We start from the raw sequence: 20,035 nt of genomic DNA, 5'->3' as shown, positions 1-20,035 counted from the left end.
GAGAGAAGTGCAGGAAATGAAAAGAAACACACAATCATACTCCCCTAGCTGGCTGCAGCATGGATCTAATGCTGCATCTTTCCCCTGCTGATTCTACACTGAGAACTGAGCGATCAAACACAGCTGAAAACTAAGTTTTCAGATCCACTGTCATTTAGTGGCTCTGTGCTCTCCCCTCCAGGGCTCACTGGAGCACCAGACTGTGGAGGGGGCAGGAGTGGCTGGCTCAGTCTCTCAGCGATGCTGCCATTCGGGCATCTGGGCAGATCCTGACATTTTTGTTTGGATTCCTGCAGAGCTTGGACCATCTCTGTGACGTCAGCTGACAGTGGACTTTAGCCTCTGTTGGCTGAAGCTGGGTCATAGGTGTGCAGAACTAAGTGCACCCCTGTGATCCATAGGACAATTACTTTTCCTTTAAGAGAGCTGCAATCAACAGAATTAGCTAATGAGAGATTGAACAGACCTATTTAAAAATATCCTAAAGGAAGCCTGTCATTAAATAGATGTGTTGACTGCTGTTATTGATCTTCTGATAAAGCTTGATGCCTGCTTTTTATAATGACCCGTTGGCTTCAGTATCAGTCAAAAACTTACCTGGAATAAATTTGCAGATTTGGAAAGTCAGACAAAAGTCGGAAATGATCTGTATTGGTCTTCCAGGTCACTCACTTTAAATATTGAAGCTAGGGGATCTTCATGACAACCAGGCACCTAGCATTATTCCGTACAGAGGAGATCCAGTCATGTAATGTACAGCCTACAGAGATTTTATATGGTGCATACTGAATAGCAAGTGGGAAGAAAGACAGTTACCTTATGGCTATGCTCAAGGCTAATAATTCAGGCTATATAGTTAAAATGTTTGATTATAGTTGTTTTTGTACTGTAATTTTATTATGCTTATACCTCAAAATAACTAAAGTTGAATCCATGTGATAACTATATTTTATAGGGATGGAAGACTGAAGGAAGTGGATCAGATTCTTTCCATCAATGGTCAACCACTTGATCAGACAATTACACATCACCACGCCATCAGCCTCTTACAGAGGGCCAAAGAACGTGTGCAGCTTGTAGTTGCTAGAGGACCATTGCCTCAGCTGATTAGCCCTATGGTATCTCGCTCAGCGTCCGATGCCAGCACAGTATCTGCACTTTCTAGTCCAGTGAGTTCTGTCTTCCTGAATCATGCAGATATTATTGGAGCTTATGTTAAATTGTTAACAAAATGTAAATAAAGATCAGTCAGTAAGGGCCAATTCACATTTGTCAATTTTCCTGCAGCAAAGCACATAAATTTTACTGAAAATGCATTTTAAGTACAAAATTCCATTCTTTTCTACTGTATGCGGCTGGTTCACTTTTGTGTGCCGCAGAGTGTGTTCTTAAAGGGAAGCTATATGGGCCCATTCACTTCTTTGCATTAGCACACACCCTACAATATGTGATCATGGGTGTGAATAGGCCCTTAGGAGTGGAAAGATGTATAAATAAAGTATAAGTACCAGCATATAACACGCACCCCAATTTTAGGAGGGAAGTTTAAGGAAAAAAACTTACATTTTATATAAAGCACTTTTGAAGCAAAATTAGGGTCACAGCTCATCAATGCACCCTGCTCAGTGCCCATCTGCAGCCTCTAAATTGCCCAACAATGCACCCTGCTCAGTGCCCATCTGCAGCCTCTAAATTGCCCATCAATGCACCCTGCTCAGCTGCCCATTTGCAGCCAGATGGGCACTAAGCAGGGTGCGCCGGGTACACAGGAGATCGCGGCTCTATGTAATTCAGCGGAGCTCGCTCCTCTTCCCTCAGAGACAGCAGGAATCGGCATATAACATGCACCCACGATTTCCCCCTGATTTTAAGGGGAAAAAAGTGCGTGTTATACGCCGATTAATACTGTATTTTTGTAGGAGACTGAAGAATGAAAATGGCTTCAATTATGTGGGTCTCATGCATAAAATGACTGAAAATGTTAAGTGAAAGGATATTTTTTTTTCTTTTGTTTTTGATTAGGTTTTAACAATTCCCTTTACTACTAGAATTTTTTTGTTTGTTTTTTGCTGGATCCTATTGGATAGGTTTCCATTCACTTCATGTTCCAGAGACACAACGTGAGTGAGTGGAACTCTCCTACTGATTCCTCACTATTCTGGAGACAGGTGTACAATCATACTTTCCCATTGCTTTCTGTTCCAGTGACTGTGCTTTTTAAGACAAACGGTCAATCTGCCCAGCAGGGACAACTACAGCTGCTGTCATTAAAAGCAGTAGTAAACCCCCCGGCAATTTATTTTATTTTTTTTTAACCTGCAAGGCAATTAAATAATGTGCTAGTATGCATCGCAGTTGCCGCCGCAGTTGCAGGTTGGCTCTCCTGGGCGAATCGCCGTCATTGTACGTTGGCTGCTTTAAGACCACTAGGGGGCATGCACGCCCACGAGGCCGGAGCCAATGCGCGTGGCAGGCGGCTGCGATGTCTCCCAGCCACCTGCGATCGCTCCTGAGAGAGGCAGAACGGGGATCTGTCAATGTAAACAGACAGATCCCTGTTCTGCCAGGGGAGGATAGACAGATCTGCTGTTCCTAGTGATTAGGAACAGTAATCTCTCTCCTCTTCCAGTCACTACACTCCCCCCACAGTTGGAAACACCTCCCTAGGGAACACTTAATCCCTTGATCGCCCCCTAGTGTTAACCCCTTTCCTGACAGTGACATTTATACAGTAATCAGTGGCACTGATACAGAAACATTTTTAGCACTGGTCCCAAAAAAAGTGTCCGATCTGGCAGCTGCAATGTTGAAGTCCTACTAAAAATCGCTGATCACCGCCATTACCAGTAAAAAAAAAAATCATAATAAAAATGCCATAAATCTATCCCCTATTTTGTAGACGCTATAACTTTTGCTCAAACTAATCAGTATACGGTTATTGCAGAGTTCTTTTACCAAAAATATGTAGAATACATATTGGCCTAAACTGATGAAGAAAATAATTTTTTACATTTTTTGGGGGATATTTATAATAGCAAAAAGTAAAAAATTTAGTTTTTTCAAAATTGTCAGTCTTTTTTTGTTTATAGCGCAAAAGTAACTCACATTCTATTCAGTGATTCAGTAAGGCAGTGCTTGGTAGGATATGAAGTTTCCTGGAAGGTCACCTGATGCCCAGGAATTAATAAGCTCAGGATGCATTCTTTTTTTTTTTAATTTTGAGCTGAGAGGTGAAGATTAAAAGCTGCCATGGATGAGGTAATAGAGAGATAAGCTCGTTGGGATAGCTAGGGCAGAAAAGACATTAGAAAAGCTTCTATTATGAAAAGTGAAATTCTGCCTTAAAAGCAGTTTATAATACAATTTTAAATTTTTAAATGACATAGCTCCATTTAGCTACTGGGAAGGGACAAACTGACAGATTCTCTTAATAATGCATTTTCATACACTTAATTGGTGACCATTGTACTCTTGGACACTTATTCTATTTTTTAATTATGTTTCATCAGATACACTGGCAGCATGTGGAGACCATTGAACTGGTTAATGATGGCTCTGGTCTTGGTTTTGGAATTGTTGGCGGTAAATCAACTGGAGTTATTGTCAAAACTATTCTTCCTGGAGGAGTGGCAGATCAGGTTGGTTTACGGTTGTCTTATATGCATTTATAGGACTGTGATTTGGGAGTGGTATTTAGAGTCACTCGTACAGTATATAAAGCTATATTGGATGAATGTTATTGTTGATAGATATATGTCATCAGACAGTAGTTTGTCTCTTAATCATTAGTTGTCAGCAGCTTTACCGGGTACAAGTACTTACAAAACCTCTGCTTTTATGCTAGCCATGGATGAACTGGATGAACTGATTTTAGGATCTGTATAACATTTCATTTAAGTTTCTGTAATTTACAAGTTTTGGTAGCAACCCAATAAAGAGTGTGTAAACCATATATCTGTTTCTTAAAGTGGTTCTAAAGGCAGGAGGTTTTTATATATGCATTCTATGCATTAAGGTAAAAAACCTTTTGGATGCAGCCGCCCCCCCTCTTATACTTACTTGAGCTCCATCTCGATCCAGAAATGTGCATGAGAGCAGCTGCTCTCCTGGGTCTCTCTCCTCATTGGCTCCTGCTGCTGCCAATCACAGCCAGTGAGCCAATGAGGAGAGAGCGGGGGCAGGGGCTGAGCTGCACTCTGTGTGTGAAGAGCATGGCTCTGGACGAGCCTGTTCAAGTGCCCCCATAGCAAGCCTCTTGCTATGGGGGCACTTGGCAGGGGGAGGATCCAGGACCACCATCAGGGGATCAAAAAAGAAGAGGATCGGGCTGCTGTGTGCAAAACCATTGCACAAAGCAGGTAAGTATAACATGTTATGTTAGTTAAACTAAAAAAAATGAAATTACAATCTTTTAGAATCACTTTGAGTGCAAAATGGTGAATCTGTCCGAAATCTTCTGAGATAATGACTTATATGCTTTCTGTCTGTGGTGTGCTCTTATCAGTTAGCACCGTTTCCAGATCTCTCTGTGGACTACAGAACACCTCCCACTATGTTGTGGAGCAGAGGACAGGGCCTGGAGGTGTTCTGTATTTCTGCTCCTTCATAAATATAGGACATTGAATAAGCGTTGTGACCTTAGGACAAAAAATAGGAAAATTAGGAAAATAAAGGATGGAAAGCCTGAAAAAAGAAAGTGAATGCAGCCACCCTGTCTAAAGTGTAGAAAGCTGCAATGTATTACTTTTTTGTACTGGAATTTAGATACACTTTACAAGTAAGTTTATTTTAGCATCCGTTTTAAGAAATCTTCCATCATGCTAAAAATTGTAGTTCTTGGAAAACCCGGATGAGATAAAATATATCAGAAATAGCAGCCAGCTGAATCAGCAGTCGTTTTTCTTTACAGTAGCTTAATGGTAGGCATGAAGATTACAATTTTGATTTGAAAAAAAACATGCAATTAGAAGTTAGCATACATACAACTTCACGTTTTATTGTTCGTCATCATTTTTTGGTACATTAACAAAAAGAGATTCTATTTTAATGGAAGGAAGACGTACCTGCATATTGCCTGCATAAATGTTCTGCTTTGTGCGCCTTGGGGTCCCCATACTCTGGCAGATATCCAAGGCCTCTTGCACACTACTGCCTAAAAATGCAGCGTTTCTGGACATACGTTTTTTTTTTTTTTTTTCACTGATGTAAATGCAGACTGTTTAAAAAAAATGGAAAACTTTGGTTGCTAGTCAGTATTTTTACGCACACAAGTCTCTGCGTACGCCACACTGCCTTAACCACTTAACAACCGGCCCATAGCCGAATGACGGCTGCTTAACCATGGGAGGACATCATATGACGTCTTCCTGGAATTCCCCTCTCGCGCGCTGATCGCGGCCGTTTACCATGTGATCGCGCCGTCAAATGACGGCGCGATCACATGTAAACAGACCAGCGTCATCTGATGACGCCGGTTCCTCTCCTCCCCTCCTGTGTACCGATCGGTACACTGTGAGCGGAGAGGGAGATGGATGGATGGCTGCAGCGCTGTGGGCTGGATGTGTAGTGCCCACAGCGCTGCACAGAGACATCCATCCATCCATCCATCCATGCTCAGCCATCCCTACTACTCTGCAATGCTGTGCAATACTCTGCAAAGCCCCACATTACCCTGGAATACCCCGCATTACTCTGCAATACCCTCACAATACTCTGAAAAGCCCCACATTACCCTGGAATACCCCGCATTACTCTGGAATACCCTCACAATACTCTGCAAAGCCCCGCCATACCCCGCCATACTCCGCCATACTCCGCCATACCCCGCCATACCCCGCCATACCCCGCCATACTCCGCCATACTCCGCAATGTCCCGCCATACTCCGCAATGTCCTGCCATACCCCTCCATACTCCGCAATACCCCGCCATACTCCGCAATACTCCGCAATACCCCGCCATACCCAGCCATACCCTGCCATGCTGAGCCATGCTCGGCTGTACTCGGCCTCTGTATGTGGCCAGGCTGTGGAAGTCTCACACATGTGGTATTGCCGTACTCAGGAGGAGTAGGAGAATCTATTTCGGGGTGTCATATTTGATATGTACATGCTATGTGTTAGAAATATTGTATAAATGGACAACTTTGTGTTAAAAAAACCACTTCCTGCCCGCCGGCCGTCATACAACGTCCTTGACTTTGTGCGGGGATATCTGAATGATGCCTGCAGCTACAGGCGTCATTCAGATATCAGCTTTTTCAGCCAGCGATTCCCTACACCATGAGAACGATCATAGCAGCAGTTCCACTGCTTGATCGTTCTTACGGGAGGCGAGAGGGGATGTCCCCCCTCCCGTGCTTCTACCGACTCACCGCTACGATCGAAGCCAGGATCGTTTTTTTTTTTTTTTAATTTCAGGCTTCCCAGCCTAGAGGTGAGATGTGGGGTCTTATTGACCCCATATCTCACTATAAAGAGGACCTGTCATGCCATATTCCTATTACAAGGATGTTTACATTCCTTGTAATAGGAACAAAAGTGGTCAAAAAAATTTTTTTTTGGAAAAAAGCATCAAACTAAAATAAATAAAGTAAAATGAACAATAAAAAAAAAATAAAAAAATTTTAAAGCGCCCCTGTCCCTGTGTGCTCGCATGCAGAAGCGAACGCATACGTAAGTCCCGCCCACATATGAAAACGGTGTTTAAAACACACATGTGAGGTATCGCTGCGATCGGTAGAGCGAGAGCAATAATTTTGGCCCTAGACCTCCTCTGTAACTCAAAACATGTAACCAGTAAAAAATTTTAAAGCGTCGCCTTTGGGGATTTTTGAGTAGCAAAGTTTGGCGCCATTCCACAAGCGCGTGCAATTTTGAAAGGTGACATGTTGGGTATCTATTTACTCGGCGTAACTTCATCTTTCACATTATGCAAAAACATTGGGCTAACTTTACTATTTTGGTTTTTGTAAAGCACAAAACAGTTTTTTTTCCAAAAAAAACGTGTTAAAAAAATTGCTGCGCAAATACCGTGCAAGATAAAAAGTTGCAACGACCGCCATTGTATTCTCTAGGGTCTTTGCTAAAAAAACATATATAATGTTTTGGGGTTCTAAGTAATTTTCTAGCTAATAAATGATAATTCTTACATGTAGGAGAGAAATGTCAGAATTGGCCTGGGTGCTCCAGAACGCCTGAAGGTGCTCCGTGCATGTTGGGCCTCTGTATGTGGCCACGCTGTGTAAAAGTCTCACAAATGTGGTATCGCCATACTCGGGAGTAATAGCAGAATGTGTTTTGGGGTGTAATTTGTGGTATGCATATGCGGTGTGTGAGAAATACCCTGCTAATATGACAATTTTGTGGAAAAAAAAAAAGTAGAAAAAAAAACCTTGATTTTGCAAAGAATTGTGGGAAAAAATGACAACTTCAAAAAACTCACCATGCATCTTTCTAAATACCTTGGAATGTCTTCTTTCCAAAAAGGGGTCATTTGGGGGGTATTTGTACTTTTCTGGCATGTTAGGGTCTCAAGAAATTAGATAGGCCGTCAGTACTTCAGGTGTGATCAATTTTCAGATATTCGCACCATAGCTTTTGGACTCTATAACTTTCAAAAAGACCAAATAATATCCACCGATTTGGGTTATTTTTACCAAAGATATGTAGCGGTATAAATTTTGGCCAAAATATATGAAGAAAAATTACTAATTTGCAAAATATTATAACAGAATTGAAGAAAAATGTATTTTTTTACAGATTTTTCAGTCTTTTTTCTTTTACGGCGCAAAAAATAAAGAACCCAGCGGTGATTAAATACCACCAAAAGAAAGCTCTATTTGTGTGAAAAAAAGGACAAAAATTTCATATAGATACAGTGTTGCATGACTGAGTAATTGTCATTCAAAATGTGAGAGCACCAAAAGCTGAAAATTGGTCTGGTTAGGAAGGGGGTTTAAGTGCCCAGTTGTCAAGTGGTTAATTGAAATAAAGCTAGAAGAATTTTTATGCGCATGTATGCATAAATACACGCAAGTTTTATACAGCACATCCTCGTGTTTTTTGTGCCAGGAATGTCTGATGTTCATACGTCAGTATTGTGTGCAAGTACCCTAAATATGTTTTTGCTTTCTGGATGACATTGCACTATGGCCCACACACAGTAAAATTTAATATTATGGGGTGATCTGAACAATTGGTGACATATTTTCCAACACGCGCTTTCATTAGGCTGACAACTAATTTTTTTGCATGGTCCAGTTTTTATTTAGTAATGTTATGTCCTTTTATCTCATTTAGAATGGTAGACTCCATAGTGGAGATCACATATTAAAGATCGGTGAAACTGACCTTGCTGGAATGAGCAGTGAGCAGGTTGCTCAGGTTTTGCGGCAGTGTGGAAACAGAGTGAAGCTGGTTATTGCCAGAGGTCCAGTTGTAGACTCTACTACAACAGTCACTGCCAGTGTTCAGACTCCTCCATCAGTACCACCTGTAGCCGACTCACAGGTCAGTATGTTCCCACACTGGGTTTTTTTCTTTATTTATTTTTTACATATTTGCAATTTATTTAAAACCCTTTCCATTTCCACCTGAAATTACCCGACTCACAGGTTTGTATGTTCCCACACTGGGTTTTTTCTTTATTTGTTTTTTACATATTTGCAATTTATTTAAAACGCTTTCCATTTCCACCTGAAATTACCCGACTCACAGGTCAGTATGTTCCCACACTGTGTTTTTTTCTTTATTTTTTACATATTTGCAATTTTATTTAAAACGCTTTCCATTTCCACCTGAAATTACATTTGTTTTGACATCAAATCTAGATCTGTGAATGTATTTTTTTTTAATGTGGAATTATGGGGCATTTAAAGCGGAAGTCCGCTGAAAAAAAAAAATATTAAAAGCCAGCAGCTACAAATACTGCAGCTGCTGACTTTTAATATATGGACACTTACCTGTCCCAGGGAGCCCGCATGTCGGCAGCTGAAGCCGTTCCGTCCTTCGGCTCTCGGCTGCTGCCGCCGCCATCCTCGGTAAGGGAATAAGGAAGTGAAGCCGCGTGGCTTCACTTCCTGGTTCCCTACTGCGCATGCGCGAGTCGCACTGCAAGTCCACTCTGGTCCCTGCTGTGTTCTGTGTCTCACAGAATACAGCAGTGGAGGAGAGTGTAGGCACGGAAGTGGCGTAGGTCACCGCAAGCGCCGCGGTGATGTATTAGACAGGTATCTGCTCCCTCCTCCCCCCTGAAAGGTGCCAAATGTGACACCGGAGGGGGGGGAATCCAAAAAGTGGAAGTTCCATTTTTGGGTGGAACTCCACTTTAAAAGAATTCATGGTATTTAGGGCTCATGTTAATCAGTGTCCTGAATGTTGCAGATTTTCTTGCATGTCAAACATAAATGATTTTTACTCATTTTGCTCCCATTTGGTCTGTCTGTCAGCTTATAACTTCCTATACTGCACTTATAGCGTACTTCCCAGGTCTCTTTATAGACCACAGAACACCTTCATATGTTATAGAGAAGAGAAGAGCCAGATGTGTGCTGTAGTTGTAACGAACTTCCTGTCCTAGGGTGACAAAACTGCTCCTCCACACATACAGTATGATAAATGAACGTTGTCACTCTAGAACAGGGCGTAGCACTGGCATGATATCCAGGTAAAAATAAATTTAAAATGTTTGAACAAAGAAAACTTGGGTTTATTACTTGGTCAGCCCGACAAAAAGCAAAGATATCTAAGTCTCCTATCTTTGTAGACAGACATGACCCTCACATACACATTGTACTGTAAATTTATTTTGCTTTTAATGCCACCTATCATACAATACCTTAGTTGTGCTCTTTACTGAACTCTGTTAATAATGACTGTTGTGCTCCTCTAAGGCTATTCTTCAAATCTACATGTGTGATGTCCTTTTTTTCCAGGTGAATGGTGGAATGACTAGAGATACAGATGGTGAAAGTTTTGATGTTAAGCTGTGTAAAAATGCTCAGGGTTTGGGAATAACTATTGCTGGTTATGTTGGCGACAAAAGTTCAGGTAACCAAATTCTGCAGATTACTGGTAGCCTTAAAGTGTTTAACTGAACACTTCATATATGCCTGCTGTACCATGTACTTGTGTGAGAAAGTCTCCTGTTCTCTTTGTATTGCTTCCTTTATGTGAAATCCCTGGTGTTCCTGCTAGTCCCCTTGCTTTCCTATTAAAAACTGACCAAACTAAGCAGAAGAGCACACTGTGGTCAGTTCTCTAGCTATGCTGGGAACTCGGTATACTCTCCTCAAATTATCAGACTTGTCCTGACACGCCCCCACTACACAGCCATTCACTGGCAAGCTTAGTGTGCTGCTGCTTCTCCTCCCCCAGCTCCTATGCAGCTGAGAACAGAGGAAATGTGCTCATTTATAAAAAATGTATAAAAAGTCTGGAAGTTTATAAGATTGAAACAAAATCAATACAGCATGAGTTGCCAAACCTCACCCCAATAGTAAGAAGGGGGAAGAAGAAAAGGCAATAGATTGAAGGATTATATCATGTAAGAATTGAAATGGCAAGTAATCTTACCCAGCTCTCCTCTGAATGAAGTGGATTCCCTCCTGGACCAGACATCCAATGCAACAAACAGCAGGCGAGGCCTGCTTATAAAATCCTCAATGATTATGATTATGCTCATGTTACTGCTTTGCCACAAAATTAAGGCATGCTTTTAAAAGGAGGGGTTATACCCTGGGTTGGTCTACAGTTTCTCAGTGTCCAATCCTGTAAGGTAGCTCTATAACCTTGAGGCCTCATGCACATTGGACGTTTTTTGACATTTTTACAGCAGCTTTTTTGGTTGTAGACTTTTTTTTTTCTACACTCATTAAACTCTCCATCGTGTTATCCTATGTGTCCATGTTATCAGCAGTTTTGGGCAGTGGCGTCTTTGAGCAGTAAAAAAACCCAAAACTAGTGGGTTCTGAGAGACGTTTTCAGCTGTAAAAACGATCTAACGCTGATAAACGTCGATAAACACTGAAAAACATCGCTCACCGGCGTTTTTTAACGTTTTTGATCCATTGAAAAAAAAAATGAAAAAAAATTTTCTTCGTAAAAAAAAAAAAAAAAAAAAGGGCTAAAATGTTAATGCAAAAAAACACTATTGCAAAAACGTTGAAAAAAGTTGAAAAACTTACTGCAAAGCTACTGCCGTTTTTTTTTTTTTTTTTTTATAACGTTATGTTAACGTCCAGTGTGCATGAGGCCTGAGGGTTTAAGTGTGTTTGTTTCCCATTAACGAACTCCAGGAAAAAATCTAGGCTGCATTCACACCTGAGCGTAGCAATTTACTGGCATTTTTTTTTTTTTTGAGCCTTTTTAGAAGTGTATTACAAGCGTTTTACAGCTTTAGACGTTTTTATTTAGCCAATAAAAAAGCACTAGGGGGAAGAGTGGGAGAGGGAATTTTGGGTGGAGACCTGCTGTTTGAGCAGAAAATGCTCAACAAAAACGCTTGTAAAATGCTCAAATCAGGCATTTCTATTGCTTGTAATGTGCCAAAAAGAGAATATGAAGTGTACTCACTAATACCATAGGGCAGAAATGAGTCTTTGATATAACTGACGTAGCATATGTTATCCCTAGTATGAGAATCTGTGTAATGGGAATAAGTACTAAACCAATGTCTTTACACAATGGTAAATACTCTTCATAAATATCCTCCTACACAGGCCACCATGGGTAGTCAGGAACATCTTATATTTGCTTTAAAGTACGCCTGTGTCTGAATGTATCAGACACAGGCTGTTATAAGTGCCTGACTGGTCAAACTAAGCCCTGTTTCAACATAAAGCATAATTCGCTGTTGCTGTATTCTTATTGTACACTTGCACTGCAATACTGCAAATTGCTGACAGTTGGACCTGTAAATAATATTGCTTTATTAGATTGTGACTTGTCTACACCTTCAGGCAGATGTTGACTACTATGAAAAACTGTCTAGGATTGTTCATCTTTTAGGAATAGAACAGAAAAGAGAAATTTTGAAATGCTTCTAGATGTATAGGGACCCTTATACCATATATATATATATATATATTTTTTTTATATATAAAACAGAGCCCTCTGGTATTTTTGTGAAAAGTATTACAAAAGGCAGTGCTGTGGAGCAAGATGGAAGGATTCATGTCGGAGACCAGATTATTGCTGTAAGTAGACCAGTGTCTATTTTTTCTTATGTAGTATGTTCCAGACAGTTTGACTGCAGAGTTTCTTTGATACCTACCTTAATCTTTAAGCCATATTGATCTGATTGATTTCACTCAAAACATTTTTGTGTTTTTTTTTTTTCCTTAATCTTATTTTAAATGACTCTGTTGACCAGTAGAGAAATGCAAAAAAAAAAAAAAAACATCCTGTAAAAGATGAAGCTGAATACTTGCATTCATTCACACAATCAATATAATATAAATAATATATGAAAGATTGTCAGTATAACTGTGCATCGATAGTATGGGGTGCACACAAAATTCAGAAATTGCGGGAAAGGGAGAACTACTTGCCTATGCTTAACAGAGCACACTGTAATGTGAAATATATAGCAGCTATGCAATAAAGAATTGAATGTATAGGAGTGAGTCAGAATTCATAAAACGCTGCATAGTTTTGACCTTGAATATTAATGAAAGCTGTACTCTGACTGCTGTCTAAATGTTTTTTGGTTAATGTTCTGAATTGTGCTTTCATCTGTTTTGCATCAGGCTGTATGTCTGTTAATAAGGCTTCTGTTTCCACTAAAACACATTTCAACTGTGCAGCAAAATTGATAGCTTTGAAAGAGAGGAAAGTGTTTTTATTGCAACACAGGCCTGCATTTGCTTAGTAGTAGTGTGAGAGCATGTTGTGCACTAAAGAGCTATGATACTGATTTTGTTTGTCACAGATTCTCACCAGTTTAATGTCACTAAATGTATATATTAGAACAGGGCTCAAAATTTAAAGTCCTGAGCTACTAGCCAGGCCTTAATAAGAGTTGCTCGCCACCAGTTGCCCCGCCCCTAATTCTGCCCCTAAACATGACCTCATAAATTATCTCATGAAATTACACTGTTAAATGTTTTGTGCAGAATTAAGTTACAAAAATAAATATTAACAACAACTTTAACAATATTATCATAAAGCATATCAGTGCCCATCAGTGCAGCCTCATCAGTGCTACTTCATCAGTGGCCATTCGTGCCGCTTCATCTGTGGTCATCAGTGCAGCCTTATTGCCCATCAGTGCAGCCTTATCATTGCCCATCAATGCAGTCTATCAGTGCCCATACGTGCCTATCAGTGCAGCCTCAGCAGTGCTTATCAGTGCCCATCAATGCAGCCTATTAGTGCTCATCGGTGCAACCTCATCATTGCCCATAAGTGCAACCTCATAATTGCCCATAAATGCAACCTCTTCAGTGCCCATCAGTGCAACCTCTTCAGTGCCCATCAGTGCAACCTCTTCAGTGCCCATCAGTGCAGCCTCATGAGTGCCCATCAATGCAGCAGGGATCACAGGGAGGAATCGGGAGGATTGCCGTCCGTGTCACACAGAGCGGGGATCTCCCGCTCTAACCCACTTGTAGATTTATTGCCGCCCGCTGTAAATAAAGTCCTGCCTCCTGGACTGGCATTGGATCAGTGTGCTGTCTATCATAGGAGCTGGTTCAAGAGGTGGGACTTTGACAGCAGCCGGTGTTTCATATCCATGCTGGGAGATCCCCACTCTGTGTGATCCGGCTGGCTCTCCTTCTGACACTTTCCTTGCTGATCGCTTCTGGCAGAAGTAGTGGAGCCTTTACAGGGCATCAGTGCGGCCCGGGGAGCAAAGATGCAGTTGCCTCCCAGGCTCCTCTGATGCCCTGTAAAAAAGGCTGCACCTCTTCTGCAAGAAGCGATCAGCCAGGAAACTGTCGGCCCAGTCCGCTCGTGCTCCACACTCACCCTCAGCTAATTTCCAATCGCCAGATGTAAGCAGGCGAGTGGAAATTTTGAAGGATAAACTAGAAGTCAGCTTTGTGTACCTACAGAGTATCATTGCTATTACAAAGAACTGGAATGTCTCTCTAGCCAGATGGCAGTCTCAGCCAATCTAGAGAGCCATCTTCGATAGAAGGGGATGTGGCATATCCAGTGAACAATTACAGTGGGGACGGAAAGTATTCAGACCCCCTTAAATTTTTCACTCTTTGTTATATCGCAGCCATTTGCTAAACTCATTTAAGTTCATTTTTTCCTCATTAATGCACACACAGCACCCCATATTGACAGAAAAACACAGAATTGTTGACATTTATTGATTTATTAAAAAAGAAAAACTGAAATATCACATGGTCCTAAGTATTCAGACCCTTTGCTCAGTATTTAGTAGAAGCACCCTTTTGATCTAATATAGCCATGAGTCTTTTTTGGGAAAGATACAACAAGTTTTTCACACCTGGATTTGGGTATCCTCTGCTATTCCTCCTTGCAGATCCTCTCGAGTTCTGTCAGGTTGGATGGTAAACGTTGGTGGACAGCCATTTTTAGGTCTCTCCAGAGATGCTCAATTGGCTTTAAGTCAGGGCTCTGGCTGGGCCATTCAAGAACAGTCACGAAGTTGTTGTGAAGCCACTCCTTTGTTATTTTAGCTGTGTGCTTAGGGTCATTGTCTTGTTGGAAGGTAAACCTTCGGCCCAGTCTGAGGTCCTGAGCACTCTGGAGAAGGTTTTCGTCCAGGATATCCCTGTACTTGGCCGCATTTATCTTTCCCTCGATTGCAACCAGTCGTCCTGTCCCTGCAGCTGAAAAAAACCCTCACAGCATGATGCTGCCACCACCATGCTTCACTGTTGGGACTGTATTGGACAGATGATGAGCAGTGCTCCATTCCTCCTTGCAGATCCTCTCCAGTTCTGTCAGGATGGATAGTAAATGTTGGTGGACAGACATTTTTAGGTCTCTCCAGAGATGCTCAATTGGGTTTAAGTCAGGGCTCTGGCTGGACCATTCAAGAATAGTCACGGAGTTGTTGTGAAGCCACTCCTTCATTATTTTAGCTGTGTGCTTAGGGTCATTGTCTCGTTGGAAGGTAAACCTTCGGCCCAGTCTGAGGTCCTGAGCACTCTAGAGAAGGTTTTCGTCCAGGATATCCCTGTACTTGGCCGCATTCATTTTTCCCTCGATTGCAACCAGTCGTCCTGTCCCTGCAGCTGAAATACACCCTTGCAGCATGATGCTGCCACCACCATGCTTCACTGTTGGGACTGTATTGGACAGGTGATGAGCAGTGCCTGGTTTTCTCCACACATACCGCTTAGAATTAAGGCCAAAAAGTTCTATCTTGGTCTCATCAGACCAGAGAATCTTATTTCTCACCATCTTGGAGTCCTTCAGGTGTTTTTTTAGCAAACTCCATGCGGGCTTTCCATGTGTCTTGCACTGAGGAGAGGCTTCCATCGGGCCACTCTGCCATACAGCCCCGACTGGTGGAGGGCTGCAGTGATGGTTGACTTTCTACAACTTTCTCCCATCTCCTGACTGCATCTCTGGAGCTCAGATACAGTGATCTTTGGGTTCTTTTTTACCGCTCTCACCAAGGCTCTTCTCCCCCGATAGCTCAGTTTGGCCGGACGGCCAGCTCTAGGAAGGGTTCTGGTCGTCCCAAACATCTTCCATTTAAGGATTATGGAGGCCACTGTGCTCTTAGGAACCTTAAGTGCAGCATACATTTTTTTGTCACCTTGGCCAGATCTGTGCCTTGCCACAACTCTGTCTCTGAGCTCTTCAGGCAGTTCCTTTTGACCTCATGATTCTCATTTGCTCTGATATGCACTGTGAGCTGTAAGGTCTTATATAGACAGGTGTGTGGCTTTCCTAACCAAGTCCAATCAGTATAATCAAACACAGCGGGACTCAAATGAAGGTGTAGAACTATCTCAAGAATGATCAGAAGAAATGGACAGCACCTGAGTTAAATATATGAGTGTCACAGCAAAGGGTCTGAATACTTTGGACCATGTGATATTTCAGTTTTTCTTTTTTAATAAATCTGCAAAAATGTCAACCATTCTGTGTTTTTCTGTCAATATGGGGTGCTGTGTGTACATTATTAATGAAGAAAAAAATGAACTTAAATGATTTTAGCAAATGGCTGCAATATAACAAAGAGAGGAAAATTTAAGGGGTTCTGAATACTTTCCGTCCCCACCGTGTACACACTAGTTTTATTCATGAATATGTAATGATATGTATTTACACAGCTAGAATTCTTTTTCCTAAATTAATGGAATGGAAAACAAATCATTTGGTTGTAAAGTAGTAGAATTGTTAAATGTATTTTGTGGTATGCCTTTAAGCCTAGTATGTTTTTCCCATTGCTGTCAATCAGAACATTTATACAGCAGAACAGATGGTGTAATATATCCTTAAGAGGTTGTGCTGTTTATTTTGAAAATCAGCTAAGATTATTAGAAAGCAAAACAAAAAAATCTGGATGTCAGCATGCGCCATTGCATTTGTATTTCAAACCAGTATGCGTTTATAGTTAATAGGTTGAGTAAAGATTGATGTCTATCAAGTTAAAGCGAGTATTAAACCCCCCAAAAATGTATTGAATTGCAGTTTACCAATTCTTAGATGAGGTGGTTGATTTTGTTGCGTTTATTTTTTTTTAGGCTTTTTTTTCTTTATTTTCACCTGGTAATCCAGCCTGTTGGTCTGTTTGTATTTCAACTTTCATTAACAAACCAAGCTGTCCAGACAAAGTAGTAGTTAGGGGATTTGAGACAAAACTTTTTACCTTTTACAGGGAGGGCTTACATGCTCAGCTATTATTCATTTATGTAAAACCCTTTCCCAAAAGGAAAAAAAAAAACGTTGCTGTAACTGCTTCTAAAGTGTTAGCTGGTTTTCAGCTTCAGTTTGTTAGTCCATCTACAGCAGTGGTTCTCAACTCCTGTCCTCAGGGCCCACTTACAGGCCAGATTTGCAAGATACCTGAAATACATCACAGGTGATATAATTTGCTGCTCAGTGAATGCCGTTTTCTAGTCTGCATCTCCCTAACGTAATACTTAAAATCTGGCCTGTTAGTGGGTCCTGAGGACAGGAGTTGGGAACCACTGAGCTACAGTGTCTTGAAAAAGTATTCCTACCCCTTGAAATTTTCCACATTTTGTCATGTTACAGCCAAAAACGTAAATGTAGTTTATTGGGTTTTATTTGATACAAAGTAGCACATAAAAGTGGAAGGAAAATGATAAATGGTTTTCAAAATTTGTTACAAATATGTGAAAAATGTGGCGTGCATTTGTATTCAGCTCCCTGAGTCAATACCTTGTAGAACCACCTTTCGCTGCAATTACAGCTGCAAGACTTTTTGGGTATGTCTCTACCAGCTTTGCACATCGAGAGTGAAATTTTTGCCCATTCTTAGGCCTCATGCACACGAGACGCTGTTAAACGCGCATTCAGAGGCAGTTGGATGCTTTTTTCACCTGTCCCTGAACTCATTCAGTGTTATCCTATGTGTCCATGTACACAGTCTCGTTTTTTGGCGTTTTTAGGCAGTTGCGTTTAACCTAGTTTTTCCAGAAGCAAAAAAAGGGTTCGGACGCAAACGTTTTCCACGTTTGATGCCAAACGCGGCTAAATGCAGCTAAACGCACCAAGCTAGGAACCCCAAATTTGATGCGCAAACACAGTGGAACTAGCACTACAACATATCCAAATTTGTGGTTCCTAGCACCAAGTGGCCCCGAGCTCTGTGGGCCCAAAGTTGGGTCACAAAATGTCATTCTCTACTGCAGAAAAGTGCTTGACATTTTGCAACCAGAATTTGGGGCCCCATATCTCGGGCCACTTGGTGCTAGGAACCCCATATTTCGTATGCTAACACAGGGGAACTAGCACTACAACATATCCAAATTCCTAGCGCCAAGTGGCCACGAGATATGGGGCCCCAAAATCGGGTCGCAAAATGTCAAGCATTTTTCTGCAGCAGAGAATGACATTTTGTGACCCGACTTTGGGGCCCCATATCTCGGGGCCACTTGGCACTAGGACCCCCAAATTTGGATATGGTGTAATGCTCGTTCCATTTGGGGTGCCTAGCAAGTGGCCCCGACATACGGGGCCCCAAATTTGGGTCGCAAAATGTCATTATCTGCTCTGCAGACGCTTCTAGATGCAAACGCGGCTAAACGCGGCATGCAAACGCAGCAAAATGGGCGTTTCTAAACACCGGTTTCAGCTTTTAAAAACGTGTTCAGCAGAGTTTGCACCGGCGTCTCGTGTGCATTAAGCCTTATTTGTAAAATAGCTCGAGCTCTGTCAGAGCGTCTGTGAACAGCAATTTTCAAGTCTTGCCACAGATTCTTAATTGGATTTAGGTCTGGACTTTGACTGGGTCATTCTAACACATGAATATGCTTTGATCTAAAACATTCCATTGTAGCTCTGGCTGTATGTTTAGGGTCGTTGTCCTGCTGGAAGGTGAACCTCCTCCCCAGCCTCAAGTCTTTTGCAGACTCTAATGCCCTGTACACACAACAGGATTTTCCGATTTAAAATGTGTAATAGGACCTTATTGTCAGAAATTCCGACCATGTAGGCTCCATCACACATTTTCCATAGGAATTTTCGACACACAAAGTTTGAGAGCTGGCTATAAAATTTTCTGACAACAAAATTCGTTGTCGGAAATTCCGATCGTGTGTACACAATTCCGAAGCACAAGTGCCACGCTTGCTCGGAATCAAGCAGAAGAGCCGCACTGGCTATTGAATTTCGTTTTTCTCGGCTCATCGTACGTGTTGTACGTCACCGAGTTCTTGACGTTCGGAATTTCCGACCAACTTTGTGTCACCGTGTGTATGCAAGACAAGTTTGAACCAACATCTGTCGGAAAAAATCCCATGGATTTTGTTGTCGGAAAATCCTATCATGTGTACAGGGCATTACAGGTTTTCTTCTAAGATTTCCCTGTATTTGATTTCATCTCCCCATCAACTTTGATCAGCTTCCCTGTCCCTGCTGAAGAAAAGCGTCCCCACAACATGATGCTGCGCCCATCATATTTCACGGTGGGGATGGTTTGTTCAGGGTGATGTGCAGTGTTAGTTTTCCGCCACACATAGCGTTTTGCTTTTAGGCCAAAAAGTTCAATTTTGGTCTTATCTGAGCAGAGCACCTTCTTCCACATGTTTTCTGTGACCCCACATGGCTTCTCGCAAACTGCAAATCGGACTTCTTATGACTTTCTTTCAACAGTGGCTTTCTTCTTGCCACTCTTCATCAAGGCCAGAATTGTGGAGTGCACGACTAATAGTTGCCCTGTGGACAGATTCTCCCACTTGAGCTGTGGATCTCTCCAGCTCCTCCAGAGTTACCATGGGCCTCTTGGCTGCTTCTCTGATTAATTCTCTCCTTGCCCAGCCTGTCAGTTTAGGTGGGCGGCCATGTCTTGATAGGTTTGTAGTTGTGCCATACTCTTTCCATTTTCGGATGATGGATTGAACAGTGCTCTGTGAAATATCCAAAGCTTGGGATATTTTTTATAACCCTGCTTTAAACTTATCCACAAATTTGTCCCTGACCTGTCTGGTGTGTTCCTTGGCCTTTATGATGCTGTTTGTTCACTAAGATTCTCTAACAAGCCTCTGAGGGCTTCACAGAACAGCTGTATTTATACTGAGATTAAATTACACACAGGAGAACTTTATTTACTAATTTGGTGACTTCTGAAGGCAATTGGTTCCAAGGGAGTGGAACCCCCGATAAAAAGGGGCCCCAGTCCTTGAAGGTTTTGTAATGGAGCCCGCTGTGAGGGGTGAAGATTTGGTCAGTTTGGCTTACCACAGAATACTGTGGCAGGATAAGGTAAGTGGAGATTCCTAAGGAATTTTTTAATTCTTATGGGTTTTCTCCTTTAAGTGAACGTTGTCATGCCGAAGGTTGCCACCGGGGGCTGTCAAGAGCACGTACCTGTTCCATGCTTTCTCAGATCTCGCTCTGTGTCACAGAAGCTGC

At 41.8% G+C, this 20,035-nt stretch overlaps 1 protein-coding gene across 7 annotated transcripts in view; it reads left to right on the top strand.

Annotated features, from left to right (window-relative positions):
* MPDZ (multiple PDZ domain crumbs cell polarity complex component) overlaps positions 1-20,035 on the top strand; it is a 250,904-nt gene that overhangs the window by 56,725 nt on the left and 174,144 nt on the right. For all 7 annotated transcript variants that reach the window (XM_073635501.1, XM_073635527.1, XM_073635485.1 and 4 more), the window contains exons 6-10: positions 956-1,169; positions 3,510-3,638; positions 8,300-8,509; positions 9,934-10,048; positions 12,107-12,195. In XM_073635501.1, the coding sequence (XP_073491602.1) occupies positions 956-1,169; positions 3,510-3,638; positions 8,300-8,509; positions 9,934-10,048; positions 12,107-12,195 (757 nt within the window). The remainder of the gene's footprint in view (positions 1-955; positions 1,170-3,509; positions 3,639-8,299; positions 8,510-9,933; positions 10,049-12,106; positions 12,196-20,035) is intronic.

Source organism: Aquarana catesbeiana, linkage group LG01 (genome assembly GCF_042186555.1).
Source record: "Aquarana catesbeiana isolate 2022-GZ linkage group LG01, ASM4218655v1, whole genome shotgun sequence".
In the NCBI taxonomy this organism is placed as follows: domain Eukaryota; kingdom Metazoa; phylum Chordata; class Amphibia; order Anura; family Ranidae; genus Aquarana; species Aquarana catesbeiana.
The sequence above is the reverse complement of the archived record's forward strand: the minus strand, read 5'-3'. Positions and strand labels throughout refer to the sequence as shown.